General features: G+C 47.9%; 1 protein-coding gene and 1 long non-coding RNA gene across 2 annotated transcripts in view; both read left to right on the forward strand.

The window, feature by feature from the left end:
* The window catches only part of TCEANC2 (transcription elongation factor A N-terminal and central domain containing 2), a 37168-nt gene extending 35995 nt beyond the window's left edge, over nt 1-1173 (forward strand). Inside the window, exon 5 of the mRNA XM_030323993.2 lies at nt 154-1173. Within this exon, the coding sequence (XP_030179853.1) occupies nt 154-342 (189 nt within the window). The 3' untranslated portion in view covers nt 343-1173. The remainder of the gene's footprint in view (nt 1-153) is intronic.
* A 7597-nt stretch (nt 1174-8770) lies between these two features.
* On the forward strand, nt 8771-21674 carry LOC115520040. Its single transcript, XR_003970676.1, has 3 exons — nt 8771-11647; nt 17510-17632; nt 20944-21674. It is a non-coding gene; the product is annotated as an uncharacterized LOC115520040 (long non-coding RNA).
* Nucleotides 21675-24594: the final 2920 nt, after the last annotated feature.

Below are 24594 nucleotides of genomic sequence, written 5' to 3' on the forward strand. Positions count from 1 at the left end.
AATTTGCTCTTCCTGTTTCTCTTGTGACAGGAAGTAGATGTCCTTGAATTTCAGTTGATTAATGGAGGCCTCTGAGCAGAGTGCTCCAGCCTCTCTTGCTTTTAATCCTTATGCAATGCAAGGCCCTAATTTGATAATTTTGCTGTTTTTTAGATGGATCACCTACTGGTTGAAAATATTGAGCGGGAAACGTTTCATCTCTGCTCCCGCCTCATTAATGGGCCATACCGGCGGACGGTGAGAGCCCTGGTCTTCACATTAAAGCACCAAGCTGAAATCCGGGCTCAGGTGAAGAACGGCTCGCTGCCAGTCGGCACGTTTATACAGAACCACAAAAAATGACCCGAGGATGGTTCCAAAGCTGGGCTGGGCAGAAAGCAAAATGGGCCTCTCTCTGCCATTCAAAGACTCTTTTGAGTTTGGGTGATGGCTGCTGCTGGTGGTGCTAAATTTTCCCATGGTGCCATTCCTTCAGACAGAGGATGCGGAGAGCCCCGGGAGCCAGGCCTGCGGGAGATGCTTCATTAGCTGTATGCACTTGCGCTGCCTCACGGGACGTGCGCTGGCTGTCACTAGGAAGCGCGGTATGGTTGCCATCACCCAACCCAGTGAAAGGGTGACAGATTTCACTGTGAGTGCGCCAAGGACACCTCTAAACTTCCCCCATGTCAGGCAGATGAAGTTACTACTTTATTTCGCCACCCTGCAGGTAACTGAAACTCAATTACTGTGGCTGCACACTCAGTTCCATCCCCCTGAGTTTAGATAGCTCTGGTGCCTCTCAGAACTCCCCTGTCTGTTCTCTTTGCTCTACCCCGGGGGTGAGCCTGCTGGAGCCAGCCAACTACCCCTTCTTTCCAGAACTCACTTATCTGAACATTTCAGCTCTCCCTGGAAGACCTTCTGCATTGGTCTCCAGAGCCCCCATGCTGAGGCTTCTAATGAGGAACTGGCCTGAAGCGTCCCCCTACCTTGGGGTTTATTTGAATACGCTGGCTCTTGGTTTAGGGCTCCGTAGAAGATACATAATGAAATTTCTCTTGAAATGAATTACCACAGTAGAAAAAAACACATCTATATTCTGAAATGAAATGCCTCTGTACAGGCCTGCTTGAACAATTACATAAATGAGATTTGCTCTTTTAAAGTCATAATAAACTGGGACTTTTTTTTTTTTTTTTTTTTTTTTTTTTGCCTAAAACAAAAGGTATGGCCTGTTCATTGAAAAGTATTTGGGGTTGAGAAAGGGGACAGTTGGTGAAAATAAAGAATGACTGGATGAGAATTTGAGGGAGATAGCAATACCCAAGGAAAGCTTTTTAGGTTAGGGCAGATGAGAGCATGTTTATAATCTGAAGAGAAGGAGCCAATAGAAAGGAAGAAATTAAACTGTTTAAAAAGAGGGGCTAAGTTCAAAAGCAAGGAGAAAAGAGAGGGGCCTAATGTCTACCTTCTAAGTGCTAGAGACCATTCCTAAGCTAATTTGTTAGCATTTACATTGATGTTTATGTAGGGTCTTAAAAATCCTGTTTAACCTTCTCATTGTTGCGTTAGTAAATATTGTTTCAGTTTTTTAGATTTCTTCATTTATTTAGCACTTATTTACTGAGCACCACTCCTCGGGGCACTGTGGGACCGACCGAGCGGTAGCAGCAGATGAGACCCTAAGGCTCACCAGGCAGAAGTGTCTTGCTCAGTTCCCCACTGCTAATAACTGTTGGAGCTAGAATAATAATCGAGCACTTAACCACGGGCTCGGCACTGTGGTAGACATTTTAAAAACTCCTAACAAACCAAATAAAAAAGTAAAACTAATAAACTAATACCTAATTAAAGATGAGGAAAGTGAGGCTCAGAAGGGCTGGTAACTTACTCGGGGTCACAGATGGTGAATGGTAGGTTCAAGATCCAAAACTGAAGTCTACTTGATATAGATGGTCTTCCTGGTTGATTTCGTCCACGCATGCCCTTAGGCATTTCGTATATGCCGATGACTCTCCAGTTTGTGTCTTCAGACCCCTGAGCTTCAGACAGAATCTCCTAGATGCGCATCTCAGAGGTAACATGTCTTCTTGTACTTGGCAATACTGGCACGTTAGCCAGGAGCCTGGGGGTCAGCCTAGGCTCTTCATCCCCTCACCCCCCCTCACCCCCCACCCACCCAACCAAATCCTGATGGTTTTACTTCTCACCTAGGTTTACAGTCTCTTGTCTCTCCTCCATATTTAGCACAACTTCAGGACTTTATCCTCTCTTTCCCAGGTGATCACATGCCCCGCTAACTGATCCCTCTGCCTCCAGTCTTAACCTCTTCAAATTGGCCTCTCTGTGCTAGAAACAAAGTGACATACCAAAACTGAAAATCCCACTGTGTCACTCCCCCTTGGAGCATTTTCACATGTGAGCGTTTTCTCTCTCTGGAATGCTACTCTCTATCTAATTCCCTCCCCTGCCCCTTCTGTAATACCCTGTTCTATATACATACTCACATGTTCTCTGGGTATCCCCACTCGATTGGAACCTCCTTCAGAAGTCCTGCCAGAAGTCAGAAGTCCTGTCTTACTCCTCTTGGTATCTTCAATCCTTAGAACAGTGCTTGTCCCATAGAAATACCCAATACGTACTTGTGGAATTAATGGATATCCAGGTGCCTATGCCCTGTCTACCTCCACCTTTGTTCCCCTTAGAATCTATTATCCGCTAGGGTAGGTAGAGTGAACCTTTAAAAATGTAAAACAAATCATGTATTTACTCTGCTCAAAACCTAGTGGCTTCCCTCTCAGAGCAAAATTCCAAGCCCTTCCAATGTCCTCCCAGGACCAACGTGATGTGGATCCTGGCCGCCTCTTTGACCTCACTTCATAACATTCTCTCCCTTTCTTACACCTGTGTGGTCCTACTGGCTCCCTTGCTGTTCTGAATACACACACCAGACATGTTCCTACCTCAGGGCCTTTGCACTTAAACTCTTGCGCTGATTACAATGCTCTTTTTATAGATACTTGCGTGTTCCTATTTTCACTTGATTTGGGTCTCTGTTTGCCTTATCAGAAAGGCCTTCACTGACTCCCCTAAACAAAACAGCACTCTCTCCCAATCATTTTTTAATACTCTACCTTGCTTTATTTTTGTTCAGAGTATTCATCCCCTTCCTTGATACAGTTTATTATTTCTTTATTGCCTATCACCCCACCTCCTATAAGAATTTAAGCTTCTTTTTTTAAATTTTTTTAATGTTTATTTATATTTGAGACAGAGAGCATGAGCAGGGGAGGGGAAGAGAGGGGGAGTCAGGATCTTAAGCAGGCTTTGCGCCGACACAGCCCGATGCGGGACTTGAGCCCACAAACCGTGAGATGACCTGAGCCAAAGTCAGGTGCTCAACTGACTGAGCCACCCAGACGCCCCAAGAATTTAAGATTCTTGATAGCAAGAGTCTTTGTTTTTGTTCCTACTATACCTCCAGCACCTAGAACAGAGGCTGGCACAAACTTCGTCTCCATAACTGTTTATTGAATAATTGAATGGCCAGTTGTAGCCATACAGGAAAGTCATCTAATCCAATCAGGGAATGCTTCCTGGGGGAGGTGACAACCTGTGTGCAGTCTGAAAGGGCAGAAGTAGGTAATTGGGTGGTTGAGATGTATGCCTGGCAGAGAAAGCAGAGTATGGAAAGCCCCGGAACTGTGATCCCTAGGGGGTGATTGGTATAGCTGGAGTAGAGAACACATGCAGGACAGTACCTGGGGTTGAGGCCGGATGGGAGGGCAAGGACCAGGACAAATCTGAAGGGTCTTGAGCACAAAATGAAGAGGTTTGGACTGATTGCAAGCAGGAACTAGTTAGTTTCTTATTACCGGGCTGTGTGGAAGAGAAGCTAGAGCAGGGAGAGCTGGGCAGGAGGAGGAAGCTTCATTTATAAACATCCAAAGAGTTCTGCTAACTTAGGAACCCAGAGTAAGTTGAAAACAAATTGCTGTCTAGCTGAAAGGCTTCAGTGGTGATAGTTAGAAAGTGAAATGATTGCAGAGATGTGCTTTGGAGATTTGGAAGGCAGGCTGTGTTATTTGTGGCTGTTTTCTCCTTGATGCATGTGCAGAATTTCCATGCATGGTAATGGAGCTATTCTGAGTGCTTGCCAAAGGGAAGGAGGCTCACAGACACCCACGTACGCCTGTCCACCCACAGAGAAGCACCTCTGAGCTCCAGCCTGTTACAAGTGAAAGGGACAGCTCCTGAAAAGGGGTGAGAGAGGTCCCTAGGACTCTGAGTTACCTGTAAGTCTATGCATGAATATGTCTTCTGTATTTACTTGCTGTAGGAGATTAGGAAATTAAGTACCATTAGAGTCTGCTCCACTAGTTTATTGGTCCTTTTTTGGTGGTTGAATCGGAGGTCCTGGGCCCTTGGGTAGGGACTGGGTCTTTTCATTCATTTGCTCAATGAACAGATGTTTCCCATCTACTGTGTGCCCATGACTGGACTGGCACTGGGGAAACCGCAATAAATGAGATACAATTTCTACCTTTGGGGAGCTCTTAGTCTGGTGGCGACACAGACACATAGGTAAATAATTATACATATATATATACATGTATATATATACACACACAATAATTATACATATATTTACATAGGTAAATAATTATAGTATAAGATAATAGGTATTTACTGTAGATATTTAGTTAAAATGTTGAGAAGGTGGGAAAAGGAATGATTCACACCATTCTAAGGGAAGAAAGTCTTCACAGAGCATTGATGTTTGAACCAAATCTTGAAGTAGAGGTAGGAGTTCTTAGCAGAGGGAGCAGCGTGTGCTCAGAGGCACAGGTGTAAAGGCTTGTTTCACTAGAGGCAAATGTGTGTTGGAAGCATAAGGCTCTTGGAATGGTGGGCAGAAATGGGGCAAAAAAAAAAAAAAAAAAAAAAAAAAAAAAAGTGGCCAGGGCCGTGGAGACATTATGCAGGAGTTGGACTTTGACCTTCAAATAATGGGAGGCCATGAGATGTGTTTGAGGAAGTGAGGGACCTAGTAAGGTGTGTGTTCTACAAAGATCAAAATGTTCCTACGTAAAAACGTATTTAAGAAAAAAAAAAAATTGTTAACCCAAAAGCTTAAGACAAAGGAAAGACACGCTTGAGATTCAGTAAATGAGAGATTTTTTTTTTTTTTTTGACAAATGAAGTTTAGAGTTGACCAAACAGATATCATTAGAGAGTCCCAGGTTTGAAAAATGGCAGGAGGCTGAGATAATGCATTTACTTTGTTCAGTGGTGAAGGAACAGGCAGCTGGCCTTTTTTCATTTATAGAATATCAGGTTCTTAAACTTGTGCATGTCAACCTTGGTTTTCTTTTGCTGCAGCCTCAGGCCTCAGAGCCTCACTCTGAGATTTGTAATGTGTTTTGGATGCATTTATCACAGGCAAATGGGGCGGGGGCTCGGCTTGTTACTGCCCATTACTGCTATCAAAGGGAGTCCATCCAGAAAACAAGGCTTTGGGAGCTTTGATTAGGTCAGTGACACTGCCTTCGTTTCAAAAGAGAGATGGTTTGATTGGATAACATTGTATTTTCTTTTAAGTCAACCAAAATAATAAAATTGCTGTCAGGGATAGGCTTACCCAAAAGCAAAGGAGCTTAGTCTCAAGATCCCAAGAATACCAGGATGTCCAGTCAAATGCTACTTGTTCATCTTGTTAAGATCACTCACTCAGTGTGTATGTATTGAGCTCTTACGAGCCAGGTCCGGGGGGCACAGGGATAAATGAGACATAGTCTCTGGCCCCACAGTCTAATGAAAGAAACAGATAAACCATTAAAAAAAGACAAATGATTGTGAATTCTGGGAATTCAAAGGAAAGGAAATAAGCCAATAAACATATTAGAAGATGCTCAACCTTACTAATAAAAGGGGAATGGCAAAGATCAATGCCATCCTTGAGGATGTAAAGGATGCAGGGGCAGTGATTCTCATCGTCTTCATTTCATTCACTGATCTGGCCCCTGCACAAATCAAGTGGTTCCTGGAGGATGACTGTGGATTATGGCAAAATCAACCAAGTGCTGGTTTTGCTTGCGGTGCTGTGCCAGATGTGGCGTCTGTCCTAGCGCACATTCGCATGTTCTCAGGTCCACGGTATAAAGCTATGGGCCTGGTGAGTGTGTTTCATCTCCTTCCCCATCAGAAGCAAAGATCAGAGTTCATATTCCCTTGGAACAGACAAATGTACACAATTACCATCTTGCCCCAGGGCTGTTAAGCTTCCTGCCCTCTCACGACCTAGTCTGAGAAGACCTATACTGCCTAGATACCTTGCAGAACATCAACTTGGACCAGATGAGCAATGAGCAAGTGTACTGGAAGCCTTGATGAGACACATGCATTGCAGAGAGCGGAAGAACACGCTATGAAGATTCAGAGGCCTGATAGACATCTCAGTGAAATTTTTAGGGACCAGTAGTCTGGGATATGCCAGGGACATATCTTCCAAAGTGAAAGATAATGGTGATTGCACCTCCCACCTCCACCCCGCATGAAGAAGGAAGCTCACTGTCAGGTGGGCCCCCTTGGGTTTTGGAGGCAGCGCATTTCCCACCTGGGAATACTGCTCCACCCCATATCAGATGACACAGAAGGCTGCCAGTTTTGATGCTGGCCCAGAATGGGAAAGGGCTCAGCAGCAGAACCAGACTATACAAGTAGCCATATGATCTGGCAGAAACCATGGTATTTGAGGTATATGTAGTGGGAAAAGGTACGTATGGAGTTCGCGACAAGGCTGAGTAGGAGACAATATAGACCCTTGGGGTTCTGGAGCAGGGCCATGCCATCTGTAGCCAGGAATAACACACTTTTCAAAAAATAGCTTCTGACTTGCTGAGCGTTCTGGTGGAAACAAAACAGATCATCTGACTGCAGAACATCAAGTTGACCATGGAACTAAAGCTGTTCATCGTAAGGTAGATTCTGTCAGATCCACCAAATCATAGGGTCACACAAGGCCCAATTCATCAGGATAGACATGGTACAACTGGGATTTGGCACAACAGGGCCAAAGGGCAAAAGACAGCTGCATGAGCAGGTGGCCCAGACATTTATGTCATCCACCATCTTTGCACCAGTGCCTCTCCCTGAGGTCACCTATGGCTGCCTGAGGAGCTCCTTATATCCAGCAGGAGGAGAAAAAAAGCCAAGCTTTGTTCATGGGTGGGTCAGCTCAGTATGTGTGAGTAAGCCAAAAATAGACTGTTGCTATACTGCAGGCCCCACTGCAGTGTCCTTGAAAGACAGTAGAGGAGGAAATTCTTCCAGTGGACAAGCTCTGAATAGTACACCCAGTCATCCACCTTTTGTGGAGAGACAGAGGGCCCATCGTTAGAAGACACATGGATCTAGTGGGCAGTGGTGAATGGCTTGGCTGGTTGGTTAGAGGCCTGGAAGGATAAGTTTGAAAAATCAGGGACAAAGAGGTCTGGGGTAGAGGCACGTGGATGGACCTACGAGAGTGGGCATCAAGTGTGAAGTTCATTGTATTCCATGTTAACACCCACCAGAGAATGTACACCACAGAAGAAGCATTAAACAAATACAAGTAGCCATGCTACTTGTGAACCATATGATCTAGCAGAATCCATGGTATTTGACCATGCAGCCAAAGCTGTTCATCATAAGCTGGGTTCTATCAAATCCACCAAATCATAAAGTCACACAGTCCCTAACAAACTTCCTGTACGCTAATCTCCATCTCACGGTCTACCTTCCAGGGAACGGACCTGCAACATAGCTCTTCTAATTGCTGGTAACAACTCTTAAATCAGGTGTCAGCAAAATTTTCTAAAAAGGGACAGAAAAAGTCTGGTTTGCAGGCCATATGATCTCTCACAACTACTCAACTCTGGCGTTATAGTACAAAAGCAGCCATAAATAATACATAAATGAATGAGTGTGGCTGTATTCCAAAAAACTTTCCAAAGGCATGTGGTAGGTGGCATTCAGTCCACAGCCTTAGTTCGCCAACCCCTACTCTAAAGAAATATTTTTACAAGCGTACCAAGTAGGCGTTACAAAAATTTAATTGCAGCATGGTCTGCAGTAAAATTTTAGAAGTAATCTTACACTAAAAAAAGGAAGGTTACATAAATTGTGGTATTTATAGATTTTGGAATAGTATGCAGCATATAAAAAGAATGAGTTTAGATCTATAAAGCAGCACTGTCCAATAGAAATATAACATGAGCCAGCCACATACGTAATTTTGAATTTTCCAGGAGCCACAATGAAAGCTGTAGAGAGAAACAGATGAAATTAAGAATATATTTGAGGGGCACCTTTGTGGCTCAGTCAGTTGAATGTCTGACTTCGGCTCAGGTCATGATCTCGTGGTTTTTTGAGCTCGAGCTCCGTGTTGGGCTCTGTGCTGACAGCTCAGAGCCTAGAGCCTGCTTTGGATTCTGTATCTCCTTCTCTCTCCGCCCCTCCCCTCCTTGCACTCTGTGTGTCTCTCTCTCTCTTTCTCTCTGTCTCCAGAATAAATAAACACTTTAAAAAAGGAGACATAGGGGCACCTGGGTGGCGCAGTCGGTTAAGCGTCCGACTTCAGCCAGGTCACGATCTCGCGGTCTGTGAGTTCGAGCCCCGCGTCAGGCTCTGGGCTGATGACTCAGAGCCTGGAGCCTGTTTCCGATTCTGTGTCTCCCTCTCTCTCTGCCCCTCCCCTGTTGATGCTCTGTCTCTCTCTGTCCCAAAAAATAAATAAACGTTGAAAAAAAAAATTAAAAAAAAAAAAAGGAGACATATATTTGAGCTCTCTACACTGAAGATATTATCACTTTAACATGTAATTAACATAAAAATTATTTATGAGATATTTTACATTCTTTTTTTGTACTGAGTTTTTGCAGTCTGATGTGTATTTTACATTTAACAGCCCATCTCAATTTAGGCCAACCACATTTTCAAGTGTTCAGTAGCCATGTGTGGCTAGTGCTACTGTATTGGACAGCGTAGATCTGTACTGAAAATCTGTTACTGCCACGGAGACGCCACTGATACATATATGGTTTAGTGAAAAAGGGACGGTACCACTTTGGTATGAACCACTTCGGTAAAGGGGAAACACTCCACGAACATATTGAAGAAGAAGATGTATACACATGTGTACCCAATTTAGAATGAGGCTTTGGGTGGAGCGATGGAGGGACTCACTCTGTCCTTACCTGATTTTTTACAATAAACTTTTTATTTGTGGATAATTTTAGACTCACAAAAAAGTTGCAAAGATGATACAGGGAGCTCCCATTTGCCCCTCACCCAGTTTCCCCTGTCGTTAACATTGTACATCAGCGTGGTGCATTTGTCAAAATTAAAAACCCACGATTGGCACACGACTATGAACTAAACTCCAGACTTCATTCAGCCTTTGCCAGTGTTTCCACTAGTGTCCTTTTTGTGTTCCGGATTCATGCTGGGATTGAACTGCATTTCGTCATTATGCCTCTCCAGTCTTCTCTGCTCTCTGACCAGTTTCTCAGTCTTTCCTTGTTTCCTATGACTATGACAGTCTTAAGCAGTGCTGGCCAGGCATTTTGTAAAATGTTTCTAAGTTTGGGTTTGTCTGAAGAAGGCCTCCTGACTGAACTGGGGTGATGGGTTTTGGGGAAGAATACCACAGAGGTGAGCTGTCTTTGTCACAGCACATCCAGGGGTATAGGACATCCATATACCTTATCCCTGGGAATGTTCACCTTTGTTGCTTGGTTAAGGTAGTGTCTGCCCTGTCTCTCCACTGTAAATGTTACTATTTTTCCCTTCCCATACTCTGTTCTTTGAAGGCAAGTCACTAAGTCCAGACCTTCCTCAAAGGCGGTGGTGATTAAACTTCTTTCTCCTGGGTGGAGTATCTACTTGTATTATTTGGAATTCTTCCCTAAGGAAGATCTGTCCATTCTCCCCTGTCTGTCTGGCTAGCTAGCTCGCTCTCAGTATGGACTCACATATTTGTTTTATACTTTCAGTTGTAATCCAATTGGATTGTTTTTCACAATGAATATAAATTCATGTATTGTGATGTTTTTAATGCAGAAAACACAAACAACCATGCTGTGTGAGACACAAATTCTATGATTGGCAAGACTTTTACCTCCACAGCTCTTCAAGACTGCCTTTGAGGAGGATAATCATTGGCTCATTACTATTCAACTAGCAACTTTAGACACGCTATTTCAACTCTGCAGTTCTCAGTACCCCCATCTGAATAAGAGAATGTATCATGAAATGGTCTCGAGGTGAAGAAGGGGATGATGTTTGTATTACAGGTATTTTGTTGCCTACTAATAGACATTAAGTCCTTAATGGCAAGTGTTATCTTCTCTTATTTATGTTGGAAGATGAGCCCAGAGCTAATAGCCCTTGAGAACATGACGTAAACATAATCAATATTTACATCCCCTATCACAACCCCAAATAGTTCTCCTGACCTACTCATTCACCTCTGAGTGGGATCTGGCTTTCCTATTCTCCCTCAGCTTTTTCTCCAGTGGCTGAAGTCTACCCTGAGGCCTGGCACTGGGAGCCCTGTCCTACAGATGTCTCCTGACCTCTGGCTTCATTCTTGTGCCTCTCATCTATCTCTGCTATGACCACACTGATGTCCTTATCACCCCCATGAACGAAAACGCTTACTGAATATCTCCCTCCTCTGTGGCAGGCCCTGAGATGAGATGAACCGGATAGGGGCTTTGTGTCCTAGCCCATCTTCCAGTGGGGGAACCAGGTCATCAATCCATAGCAATCTGTCATCTGGAGGAATGGGTTGGGGACTATGGGAGCATTATAGAGGGAGGGCCTAGGTGTGCCTGTGGAGGGGGTTGGTCTGGAGAGAATGAAAAAGGCTTTGCAAAGATGCTAATTTGGGAGCCGGCCTGGGACAGGTATATAGGAATTTACCAGGCAGGGAATGGGAGAAGTGGTGCTCCAGCACAAGGAAAGGTATATGCAAGCCAGAGAAATGTCAAAGAACAGGGAACAATAATATGCATGATATGGCTAGAGCCAAAGTGCAGACAGAGGACGAATGGCCTGAAGTGAGAGTGGAGACTGAGGTGGGGGACAGTCTGTGAAAGCCTGAATTCTGGGCTGGAAATTTCTACTTGGGGAATTTTTGATATTTTGAGATGAGGAAATTACCTAAGTAAAAGGAGAGGTCCTGGATCAGGGACCTACTACTCAGGTAACTGTTAATCAACAAATATTGAGCTCCTGTGGCACATCACGAGGCACTTGTTCATTTCCTCCTCCACCCTGACGGTGAGCTTTGGGACAGGGACTGTGTCTCATTCATTTCTGTGTCCCCAGCAGAGTCTCGTACAGAGCAGGAACTCAACACACACACACTGAAATGAGGGAATTAGAAGCCCAGGTGAGACCCGGTGCCTGAGTCCTGTTTAGGTTCTCACCATGCAGGATAGGGGCCAAGCCCTCCCTCATGATTTTCACGAGTCTCTCATGGTTCTGCAGTTTCTCTATACATGCAAGAGTCTCATCCTCTCCTGCCTGATGCAGAGAGCAGAGCTCCCTGAGGAAGCACTAAGGGTTGGATTGCTTCAGAGCCAGAAAATGCATGGCCCATGGGAGGTTCATCTCAGAGGTAAGCAGCCCACGTGGCCACTGGGGACATGATTTGAGGACAGCCCACAAGGGAAAACGCGGCTAGCATTGTCGTGGGGGCCTCCGGGCCAGTACTTGAGCTGATCAAATACCAGGATTTTTCAAAGGTATTATTTTGGAAAGGCTGTGTGGCAGAGTATCAACTAATCTAAACTCCAGCCATCACATAGTGAGCTTCCGCTGCATGTTAGAGAATGTGCTGGGTACTCTACCCTCCATATCTTTTTCTCACTGTTACCTCCAAAACGTAACCTCAATCCTATTCTTTTCCCCACCCCTAGTGCCAGAGCCTCTGACCTTGTCTCCTTGGGGGCCCTCTTGGCCCTCCTGTAATCGGTTCTCCGCCCCGCAGCCAGAGTGAACATCTAAAACAGACTGCAGGTCAGGTCACTCCGTGCAAAGCCCTCCAGTGGCTCCCATCACACAAAGCCCTTATGGTGACCTACAAGGTCCCCAGTGGCCTGACCTCTGGCACTGTCTCCATCTTGTCTCCTACCCCCGGCTGCAGCCACTCCGGCCTTCTGTCCCTCACACTCATAAACCGTGGCCCTTTATTGGGGTGTCTGCTCCACTGCTCCCTCTGCCTCGTGCACTCTGACCTTCCAGTGGTGACTCCTTGTCGTGCAGATCTCACCTCCTCAGCCTGGCCACCTCTCTAATTAGGCCCTCACCCCCAAGTCATTTTCTGACACATCGATGCTTTTTTTCTTCTTAGGGTTTAACCCCATCTCCACTTCTTTACTGTACTCATTTATTCCTTTTGCCTGTCCCACCAGAGCACATGCTTCATGGGTGCGGTGACTTTGTCTGTCCCTCCTCTGGGTCTCCAGTGCCTGGCAGGGCTCCATACATATGTCCTGAATGAGTGTCTCCCCCTGCACACCTTCAAGCTGGCCCATGAGCGCCCACACCACTGAGCGGCCCTGTTTGCACTCCATGGGAAAACCTAACCCAGAGCAGGCGGACGGACAGATGGTGGGGAACCCAGAACCGAGGCGCGGCTGTTACTAGTCTGAGTTGCTTTCGCTTGGAATAGGATTAGCATAAATACCATCCCTGGCAAGTGGATAAGGTAAAGCTCTGTTAGTTACATTCAGATTTTGTTTCCCTGCCGCAATCCAGAATCAGCCCTTTGTTGGGGTCGTTCGATTCCCGGCTAAAGGTGTTGTCCAGAGAGGTCAGATGGGGTGGGAGTGCGGAGGGTCGCACACACAATCCTTCTCAGTCCCTGCCCCACACCGGCCTCTGAAGTGACCTCTCTAACCCCTAGAATCCAACCTCACCACCGCGGTGAAAAGCCTTGTTCTGGTCTGCGTTGTCCCCAAGGAAGCCCAAAGGCCTTATAATAATGAAGATGTGATGAAGGTAGCTGCCACCTGACTGTCAGAGCCTCACAGCAGCCCTACAAGGCAGAAGAGTAACTCTGTCCTCATTTGTTGAATGAAAATCTGATGGCTCAGAGAGGTTCAGTGACTTGCCCACAGTTACTCAGCCAGCAAGTAACAAGGACAGGTGCCAAGCCCGGGGCTGTGGACTGACTGTTTGACAGGCATTTGAGGCCCTTCGTGGGTGGACGAGCCTTTCTCTCAGCAAAGCTGCCCTGCTCTTCCAGGTGCCCAGGCGTCAGCCTCACCTGACTCAGCGAGGAGCCCAGTCAAAAGCAGGTGTCTGCCCCACGAAATGCCTACGTTCTGACTCAGAAGCATCACTTGCTTTAGCCTCTTCCTCTTTAGCTCCATGAAGGAGCATTTAGCTTTGGGGGGGGGGTTATTTTCCACAAATAAACAGATTCTTAAAAACTGATTTATAATAATATATATAATGACAGTAAAAGCTAACATTTATGGAGTATTATGTGAAGACTCCTGTCTCCCATTTCCCCTCCCAGAGCCCACCGTGACCTGTTCCTTGGGTATCCTGCAGGGTCCGTGAATGACCGTGATCTCACTAATCCTCAACAGCCCTTTGAGGTAGATATGAATATACTTGTATTACAAATCAGGACACTGAGGTTCAGAGACAGGAGGCTGCTTCCTCAAGGTTACACAGCTTTGGGTGGCAGAACTGGGATTTCTCCCCGGATGGACTGCCTCTAACCCCACATGCATTCTCTCCCCGGATCACCCTGCCTCTTCTGGGGAGGAAAAAACCAGTAAGTTGAGCTAAGAAGTGTAGGCCAGGCAGGCTTTTCCTCCACATACCGGTCTTCGAGAATTCAAATTTGCGGGGGGGTGCCTGGGTGGCTCAGTCAGTTAAGCGTCCGACTTTGGCTCAGGTCATGGTCTCGTGGTTTGTGAATTCGAGCCCTGCGTCGGGCTCTGTGCTGACAGCTCGGAGCCTGGAGCCTGCTTCAGATCTGTGTGTCCCTCTCTCTCTGCCTCTCCCCTGCTCACTCTCTGTCTCTCCCTCTCTCTCAAAAATAATAAAATATTTTTTAATTAAAAAAAAATAATTCAAGTTTGGGCCTCAGTAAAATGACAGATTATGACCTGTCTCAAACCTCTGAGGTTATTGACCAATAGTCAAGACCTCAAGCATTCCAATCCTAAATACCCCTAGATGACTGCTAAATACCCCTAGATGACTGTCTTGCTGTACTTGCCTTCCTGTACCTTTGTGCCCTTGGTTTACCCTTTGGAGGCATCAGCTCAGACAAGCCATTCAATATGAATCAAGTTTTGTGAGACCAAATAGAAAAAAACACAACTGCTCAGCCATAAACCTAGACCATGCCTCAGCTGCCCCTCTGGCCTGCATGACTGGGGTGGGCCAAGCACCTCTCTGTGCCTCAGTGTCCTCACTCATAAGGCGGGAATGATTACATCTCACGTAAAAGGTTTAGAGATGCTCAAGTGAGGTAATAAAGGCCAAAGGGCGAGTAACAGTGCCACATGCAAATGTCATTATTTTTAATAACCATAAAAGTTGGAGTGAATCTGGTAGTCTCTATGTAAAGACAGCTGGCTAAATTCACAATGACTATCGCTTCACTTCTTTCCATCCCACCCCCAAGCCTGCATTTGTGAAATCTTTTACAGTCTATAAAATCCTTTTCATCTGTTGCCTTATTAATCTTTGCCCAAGCCCTGAGAGGCAGCGGGATTAGCAACCCCAGTTTACTGATGAGAAGACTGAGGTTCCAAGAGGAGAAGTACCTTGCCCAAGGTCACAGAGCCGGTGAGAGGTGGTGCAGTCCTCACACCTGGCCTGTCACTGCCCTGCCCTCGCCCATGCCACAGACCCGTGCTCCCTGGCCCCCAGCACCGCAGGCTCGGCAGGATCTAGCCCCGCCTTCCTCCCCAGATTCATCTGTCACTTTGCCCCTCTATGCTCCGGTCTTTTCAAGTATCTCTTCATTCCTCAGACAAGCAGTGACCTCTCTCAGCCCTTGTCCTTTGCTTCCCTCTGCCAGGCCAGCCGGTAGACTTCTGCCTATCCTTCAAGAATTTCTCCCACAGTCCCCGTGACAGACACCTGACACAGTGAATTTCCATTGTCGTTGTCACTACTGTATTGATCATTTTGCAGAGTGTTTCGGGGCCCAGACTCTGGAGCCAAGCTACCTGGGTTTAGATCCTGGTCCAGCCACTTACTAGCTGAGGGCTCGTGGGCAAGTTACTTAGCATCTCTGTGTCACGGAGCTGTGCCTTCTAGGATTGCAAGGAGTAAATAATACATGCAGAACAATAAGCTCAGGGCGTGGCACAGACTGAGCGTTAGCTCATTAGCATTAGCTATCGTGATTATTTTCCATTACTTGTATTCAGGGATGCCTGCCCTGTCCCAGTCCTTGCGCTGGCACACCGAGCTGACTCAGACACAGTGTCTGGGCTCAGAAGCTGAGGGAGGAGAGAGGCATGTATACACCCTATGACAATGCATTCATTCTGACCAAGTCACTGTTTTGCTTAAATCCTCCAGTGCCCGTGTTCATGGGCTCCAAGGAGCAAACACCACGCTGCAACCACTCCTTCCCTGCCAGCGGTGGCCTGGGTCCTCGTTCCCCCCCACCCTGTTGAGTGTCTGATCATGGGGAAGGGCTTTATCGGCCCTCCCTTCTTTCCACATTAACCCCAGAAACAGGCGGCTCCTAGAATGCAAGGAGAGTCCGCTGCGGTACAATTTATCTCCCTGGGCTGCTTCCCCAGCGGAGATTTACAGGCTGTGCCTGTCACAGGGACCCTGCAGGCTCAATTACAGATCTGCTTCCAGGCTGGACTGGAGCAGCAAAGCTGCCTAGATTTGCCAGGCGGCCCTGAGGGAGAACCATGGACCCTGTCACCTGGGGCCTCGGAGAGCGTAGGGCCCATGCAGCTGCCTTGCTTGTGACACATGAGGAAACTGAGGCCAGAAATGGGGAGATACTTTCAAAGCTCCCACCAGGGAGAATGGGCCCAGTGTGAAGTCTAATGCAGGCCCCTGAGTACCATCCCGGGAGTTTATTGTACTGTATGTGAGTGTGTATGATTTTATTACCCCAATAGCTTTCTCTTTATACAACAAAAATAATTGCTATGGAAACATGCTCTTTGAAACTGAAGCCTAAAGCAAAACATTGCACTTCCATAAACAAAGACCCTATTCGGTCTGCACAAACACATTAGGAGTGTATTCAGTGCGGCCTAAACATTGCCCGGCTTCACCAATCTGTGATTACAAAATGGAGGTTTATTTTTGTCCAAAGACAATGGCCCTGAGCCCCCTTCTACGTAAGGAAGAAATTATCCCCAAAGAGTCCCCCAGTTATTCCTGGGACTCTCCAAGAGTAGACACAGACCAGTCTGTCGATTGCAGTCATCATAAAATATTGGCCTGTTCTTCCTCTCCAGCTGTCTCCTTTATCAATATCCTCAACTAGTTGAGGTCCTTAGAAGGAGTCCCACTGCTGCCATTGTGAATAGTGCCTGTTGTGGGGACAGTGTCAGGGCCTAAAAATGCCCCAGGTTGCCTTTTCTCTGGGTGTGACCACGCAGCGGGGCTGGGCCCCTAGGGAGGGAACCAAGGTCCCTCAACACCCAGCCCTGCTAAAGGCTTACCATCTGACAGCCCTTGGTCAGGCCTCTGAACTGAATTATTTCAACCGTTACATAGAGGCATAAGAGTATTGTCATGAGGATCACATGAGGTCATATGTACATGATACCTGGTATATAGTAGGTGTTCAATAAATGGCCGTTACTATTATGATGATGATGATAATGATGATGTCTGAGACCAGATTCCCCCAGGAACAGCCCCTGAAACAAGGATTTGAAACAGTTGATTTGAAAGATAATCCGAGGAAACCCCTGTAGAGGTTGTGCTAGAAAGTGAGAAAGGGAAGGGAAAGAAGCAAAGAATATACTATCAAGCAAGATTCTGCTGGAACCAGCCCGGGCTCAGTTCCACTAAGGAATTCTGGATAATGGTGAAGAATGTGCCTCAGTGTTGTCCCAGTCAAGGGGCAAGGAAGCTGGAGTATGTATCCACCTGTCATTGGTTGGGATTTGCTCAGAGGAAATAGATGTTAAGTCTCTGGCAGTGTTCCTGCACAAATGCAGGCCGGGCCAAGTGGGCTTTGAGGCCAGAAAAGGTCCTCAGGGAGAGTGCAGGGGCTGGCGCTTGGAAGCTGTTGGGTCGAGATGCACAGAAATGGTGGACACCAAGAGACACAGGCAGGACATTCAGAGCATCTGCTGCAAATACCATGTAGTGTCACTTCATCTTATAAGAAAGATAGTAAAAGCACCTCCTTTGGGCTGGGGGAACCTGGGAGAAGGCAGGAGGCTCTGTGGGTTCTAACTCCAGCTCTGGTGCCTTCAAATTGACTGTGACCCTGGTCTGTGCCATCTCTGATCCTCAGTTTCGTCTCCTGTCCAGTGGGGAGTTCAAAGCAGGTGGATCTTGAGGTCCCAACCAGCTCTCTCAGAAGTTCCATAATTCTACAGCTTTTTGATTCGCACCCCAGAGCACGCCTTGGCAGGAGGTAAGCCGGGCAGGCGCGATTCTCCCTGTTGAGAGCCAAGGAAAGTCAGACTCAGACAAATGGTTAGGCCAGCAATTCTCAAAGTACGGTTCCTCCCTGCAACGTCAGTTAGAAATGCAAATTCTTGGGCCCGACGCTAGACGTACTAAATCAGAAATTCTGGGGGGAAGGCCTGCAGTCCGTGCCACTGCCTGGTGATTCTGTTCCTTGCATGCTCATGTTTGAGGCTAGGCCACACAGGGAGTTAAAGACAAAGCTGGGACTCGAATCTGAGTTCCTACCTCCCAGGCTGTTGCATCTGTGGTTGGCACAGTGCCCCGTACTTAGTAGACCCTCAATAAATAACCAGGGGATCTTTAAGCCTCACACCCCTTTCTGGTCACTGCCTCTCCAGGGCACCTTTCGTGCTGTGCTGTCTATTAGTCTCTGGCAGTCAGGTGAATCCATGGTAGACAAGAAACAGTCCTGGAGAAGAGGAGCCCCTGGCCTCAGGTCACTCAGCAAGGAAGTGATCAAACCATATGCAAAGACCTGGTGTCCCTCCTCTTACCTCAGAGCTCCCCTACCACTGCTGGGTGTCTCCTCTGGGCCAGCAGTGAGGTGGAGACGGGTCTTTTGAGCCGTCTGGATGCAAGATGATAAAGTCCTGTGACACTAGGTGCTCCTGGGGTCTCTCAGCCTTTTTTTTTTTTTTTAATGTTTATTTATTTTTGAGATAGGGGGAGTGGGAGGGGCAGAGAGAGAGGGAGACACAGGATCCAAAACAGGCTCCAGGCTCTGAACTGTCAGCACAGAGCCCGACACGAGGCTCAAACTCACAGACTATGAGATCAGTAGCTGAAATCAGACGTCTAACTGAGCGCCCCTCTCAGCTTTTTCTAGATGCTTCTCCCTTCCCATCTGGTGTGCCTGGGGCTTATGAAAAAGCTCAGCTTTGGGGAAAGGAAACTATTTTGGTCTTGGAAACTCTGGCATAGCAGCCAAAAACTTCTAGTTATGTCTTCCCCACCTAACTACTTCCCGAGTCTATGTAGAAAGGTTCCCCGAGGTAAGGAGCCCTTCCCTCTACAGAGCCAAAGGGCCTAGTCACAGCACTAAGTGAGGGCTGGTCCTGGGGAGGGTCATCTGAGGGGGCAGCTAGTGAAGCAAAGAGCTGAGTCACTGCAGACCCCTCAAGAGCAACTGTTCGAATACCCGAGAGGGGAGGGACCCAGCCAAGGTCACTCAGTTGGATCCTGGCTCCCTGACTGGCCTAGACTGACCAGATGAGGCCTCTCGGTTCACTGTCTCCACTCCATGCACCTCTCCTGCAAGGGCTCTCGGGCTTACCCCGACTTGGCCCGACTCTGCAAATCTGACTTCGTGCTCACTGGGCACCACCCCCGGCTTCCACTTCCACCACTTGCACTTGCCTGGGTCACCAGTGCTCTCTCCGTTTCCACACATAAATCAAGACTATCGGGGCGCCTGGGTGGCGTTAGGTTAGGCGTACAACTTCGGTTCAGGCCATGATCTCACAGCTCGTGAGTTCGAGCCCTGTGCCGGGCTCTGTGCCGACAGCTCGGAGCCTGGAGCCCGCTTCGGATTCTGTGTCTCCCTCTCTCTCTGCCCCTCCCCTGCTCGCACTCCATCTCTGTCCCTTTCTTTCAAAAATAAATAAAACTTAAAAAAAGTTCTTACCCAGACTGACAGCTGCAGCATCAGCCAGCCACTTTATCCTTGAAACGTGTTCCTCTCGGTTTTTCCAACACCCCGTTTTTCTGATTTCTCCTGCGAGGTCCCAGGCTTCTGTGGACTCCTTCATTCATCCTACCGGGTTGTAAGTGGCTGTGTGTATATGCTAGTCATTGTGGCTGGGTCTGGCAATCAGTGGGGAGCAAGGTGGTCAGGTCCTGCCTTTGGGAGTACACGGTGTAAGAGGCTCTGTTCTGAGCCCTCCCATCTCCCTCTTCCCCGCTCTCTTCTGTTCTTCTCGGCGACACACTGCTGGCTGCCAAGCCCCACTCTGCCCAGAACTTCCCCCCAAGCTCCAGGCCCACAGCTCTTACTGCATGGAGGACAGTTCCCTCTGCATGGTCCACACACAACTCAAACTTGCAAGGCCCAAACCAAACCCGTGACCGTCTTCTCCCACCTGTCCTCCTTCATGGCTTGTCTTACACAACTGGGGCGACATGCCTCACTTCTCCCTCCGGCACCTCGCAACCATCTGCCTCCCTAAATAATGCACTCCTCTGTCTTTCCCACGGCCAGAGCCCTCGGCCTGCCCCCCTGACATGGCCCCAGCCCTTCTTCCTCGTCCTGTCTTGTTCCCTCCAAACCATTGTACGGACAGAGCTCGAGGGGTCAAGAGTAAGCCTGACCAGCCCAGTGTCCGTCAGCAGGCAAATGGATACTCCATGAGTGGCAAATCCACACAGCAGAGTACTACTCATCTATAGAAAGGAATGCAGTACTGGCGAGCCGGTGAACCTTACAAACACGAAGCTACGGGAGGCAAGCCACACACAAAAGGTCACGTATCGCATGGCTCCATCTGTGTGAAATGTCCAGAACAGACGAATCCGTAAGGCAGAGAACTGACGGTTGCCAGGGACTGGGGGAAGGGACACTGGGGAGAAACTACTTACTTAACACGTAAGGGGTTTTACTTGGAGTAACAGAAATGTTTCGCCACTACATAGAGAGGAAGGTCGCCCAACACTTTGAATGTACTACGTGCCACCGCACCGTTCACTTTAAAAAGGTTAATTTTAGGGGCGCCTGGGTGGCTCAGTCGGTTAGGCATCCGACTTCAGCTCAGGTCACGATCTCGTGGTTCATGGGTTCGAGCCCCGCATGGGCTCTGTGCTGACAGCTCAGAGCCTGGAGCCTGCTTCGGATTCTGTGTCTCCCTCTCTCTCTGCCCCTCCCCTGTTCACACCGTCTCTCTCTTTATCTCTCAAAAATAAATAAATGTAAAAAAAAATTTAAAAAAAAAAAGGTTAATTTTATGTTATTACGAACTTCACCTCGGTGAATTAGTTGTTTTAAATGCCACCGCCGTACCCATTAGGATAGCTCCTACCAAAACCAAACAAAAGACCAAGCAAAAGAAAGTAAGCGTTGGCAAGGATGTGGAGAAATGGGAAGCCTTGTGCCCTGTGGGTGGGAATGTAAAGTGGTGCAGCCTGTATGGAAAACAGGACGGTGGTTCCTCAAAAAATTAGAAATAGACATACCACACGACCCAGGCGTTGCACGTGGGGGTGTACATCCGAAAGAACTGAGAACAGAGTCTCAGAGAGATGTTCGCACATCCACGTTCCTAGCAGCGCGATTCACAAGAGGTGAAATGTGGAATCAACCCAAGCGTCCATCGACCGATGAATGGATAAATGACACGTGGTGTAAGTATACCCCCCGGAATATTATCCAGCCTTAGAAATAAAAGGAATCCTGCAACATGCTACAACACGGGTGAACCTCGAGGACACGATGCTAAGTGACATTGACCAGGCACACACACACGCAAAAGACAAATAGTGTATGATCCCACTTATATGTGGTGCTTAGAGTGGTCAGATCCACAGAGACAGAATGGTTATGGGGGTTGCCAGGCACTGGGGGGAGGTGTATGTATAGAGTTTCGGTTTTACAGGACAAACAGGTCTGGGTATGGGTGGTCGGTGATGGTGCACGACAGTGTGAGTGTACTTAATACCAGTTCACAGTGGCAAATTTTAGGCCGTATGTCACCACAACATTTTTTTAACAAGGAAATCTGACCTTGTCAGTATCTTTTCAGTTCCCTGCCATGGTCTGTTCTTGGGACGAAGTGCCAGCTCCACAGTTGGGCACCCAGAGTCCCCTGGGACGCAGCCTCCCCACCTCTCAGGCCTTATGCCCTGCTCCCCACAGTCGTCACTCCACAGTCTCAACTGCTGACAGTTTGTCGCACAAGCCAACCGTGTTTTCTAATGCTGGGGCCTTCGTACATTTTTTTTTTTTTTATTTTCAACGTTGGGATTTGATTTTATTTTTTTAAAGATTGTATTTTTTGGGGGGGTGCCTGGGTGGCTCAGTTGGTTGAGCGTCTGGCTCTTGATTTCAGTGTCACGAGTTCAAGCCTTGTGTTGGGCTCACGCTGAGCACGGACCCCCCTTGCTCTCCCCACGACATCCTTCTTCTCCAGCCAGTGTTGTCCTTGTTTATAGAGGCCTCTGTCATCAACCGCATTATTATCTCCTTTGGCCAAAAACTTGATATGTCCATTTTGCTTTTCACGAATCTTCAAGACTCCACGAACTATAGGAATCTCTCTTCCTTCTATCCTAAAAACAATTTCTCCCACTCGGATGGGATCTTCAACTCCATTTGTTAAAAAGAGAAGATCTGGGGCGCCTGGGTGGTGCAGTCGGTTAAGCGTCCGACTTCAGCCAGGTCACGATCTCGCGGTCCATGAGTTCGAGCCCCGCGTCAGGCTCAGGGCTGATGGCTCAGAGCCTGGAGTCTGTTTCAGATTCTGTGTCTCCCTCTCTCTGTGGCCCTCCCCGATTCATGCTCTGTCTCTCTCTGTCCCAAAAATAAATAAACGTTGAAAAAAAAATTAAAAAAAAAAAAAAAGAGAGAAGATCTCCTCTATGAAATTCAGGTTCCGTGCTGCCACTGAGCAACTACAATTGGACTTTGACTTCCAGTTATGACCATTAACCCCTTCCAGATAATTAGTGCCGAGGAAACTATCATTCCAAAATTTAGGACTTGATAATACAGCTGCCGCTTGTCCATTCGCTGCACATCGTCCAAAAAATCTAGAGACAGCATGGTGAGGCCGGCGAGGGGGGGACACGGGCAGCAGAGAGGGTGCGATGTGACCGGCGGGCGGTTCTTCCCCAGGATATTTTTCCCCACTTCTTCTCCAGGGGCATGTTTCATCCTTTAAAACTACGCTTGGGGATTATTTTCTCTAGGAAGCCTTTTTTTGCCTCCCTGCTCCCAGGTCAGGGGCCTCTAGCTCCCCTCCATTATAGCACTGATGTCACAGTGCTATGTGTCCGTCTTTCCCACCAGGCTGTGTGCTGCACAAAACCGCTGACGCGATTTTTATTCACCTCTGTGCATGAGTCAGCAGAGAAGAAAGGAAGAATGTTAGTGTGGAGATTACTGAGGCGGTGAGCTCTTAGTCTAGGCGTGTAAGACAAGGACACAAAGCGGGTAGATGTGAAGGGCAGTGGTGCGTAGAGGAGGGAGCAATCCTGTCCCTGCCACTGAGCCCCAGAAGCTTCTTGGAGGTGGGACCATTTCAGAGGGTAACATTTCTACAGAGAGAGATGGAGGTCTTTGGAAGAGCCTGGGTAAAAGCACAGAGGTGGGAAGCTGCTTGGTGTGGAGGAGAAGCAGAAAACAACTAGTCATCTTAGAGCAATGACTCTTTGCAAACCTTTCAAAGCCACAAAAGCCTTCTTAGAAATAAAGTTGTAAGGAACCCCAATCCATAAAACGTACACAATTGGAACTGCTCTGGTCAAAGTAGATGTGAGCAATCTGAAAGCTCTATTCTGCCCCTACCAACACTGACACACCAGCGCAGCCACTGGAAACATACCATCCCAACCACACACACCATCCCAACCACACACACACCATCCCAACCACACACACCATCCCAACCACACACACCATCTCAACCACACACACACCATCTCAACCACACACATCATTCCAACCCCACACACCATCCCAACCACACACACGCCATCCCAACCACACACACACCATCCCAACCACACACACCATCCCAACCACACACACCATCCCAACCACACACGCCATCCCAACCACACACACGCCATCCCAACCACACACACCATCTCAACCACACACACCATCTCAACCACACACACCATCCCAACCACACACACCATCCCAACCACACACACGCTGTCCCAACCACACACATCATCCCAACCACACACACGCCATCCCAACCACACACATCATCCCAACCACACACATGCCATCCCAACCACACAGATGCCATCCCAACCACACAGATGCCATCCCAACCACACACACCATCCCAACCACACACACACCATCCCAACCACACACACGCCGTCCCAACCACATACACGCCTTCCCAATCACACACACATCATCCCAATCACACACACATCATCCCAACCACACACACCATCCCAACCACACACACACCATCCCAACCACACACACATCATCCCAACCACACACACGCCATCCCAACCACACAAATGCCATCCCAACCACACACACCGTCCCAACCACACACACATCATCCCAACCACACACACGCCATCCCAACCACACACACGCCATCCCAACCACACACATCATCCCAACCACACACACGCCATCCCAACCACACACACCATCCCAACCACACACACACCATCCCAACCACATACACGCCGGCCCAACCACATACACGCCGTCCCAATCACACACACATCATCCCAATCACACACACATCATCCCAACCACACACACCATCCCAACCACACACACACCATCCCAACCACACAAATGCCATCCCAACTACACACACCGTCCCAACCACATACACATCATCCCAACCACACACACGCCATCCCAACCACACACATCATCCCAACCACACACACGCCATCCCAACCACACAAATGCCATCCCAACCACACACACCACCCCAACCACACACACACCATCCCAACCACACACACGCCATCCCAACCACACACATCATCCCAACCACACACACGCCATCCCAACTACACAAATGCCATCCCAACCACACACACGCCATCCCAACCACGCACATCATCCCAACCACACACACGCCATCCCAACTACACAAATGCCATCCCAACCGCACAAATGCCATCCCAACCACACACACCATCCCAACCACACACACGCCATCCCAACCACACAAATGCCATCCCAACTACACACACTGTCCCAAC

Source organism: Lynx canadensis, chromosome C1 (assembly GCF_007474595.2).
Source record: "Lynx canadensis isolate LIC74 chromosome C1, mLynCan4.pri.v2, whole genome shotgun sequence".
In the NCBI taxonomy this organism is placed as follows: Eukaryota; Metazoa; Chordata; class Mammalia; order Carnivora; family Felidae; genus Lynx; species Lynx canadensis.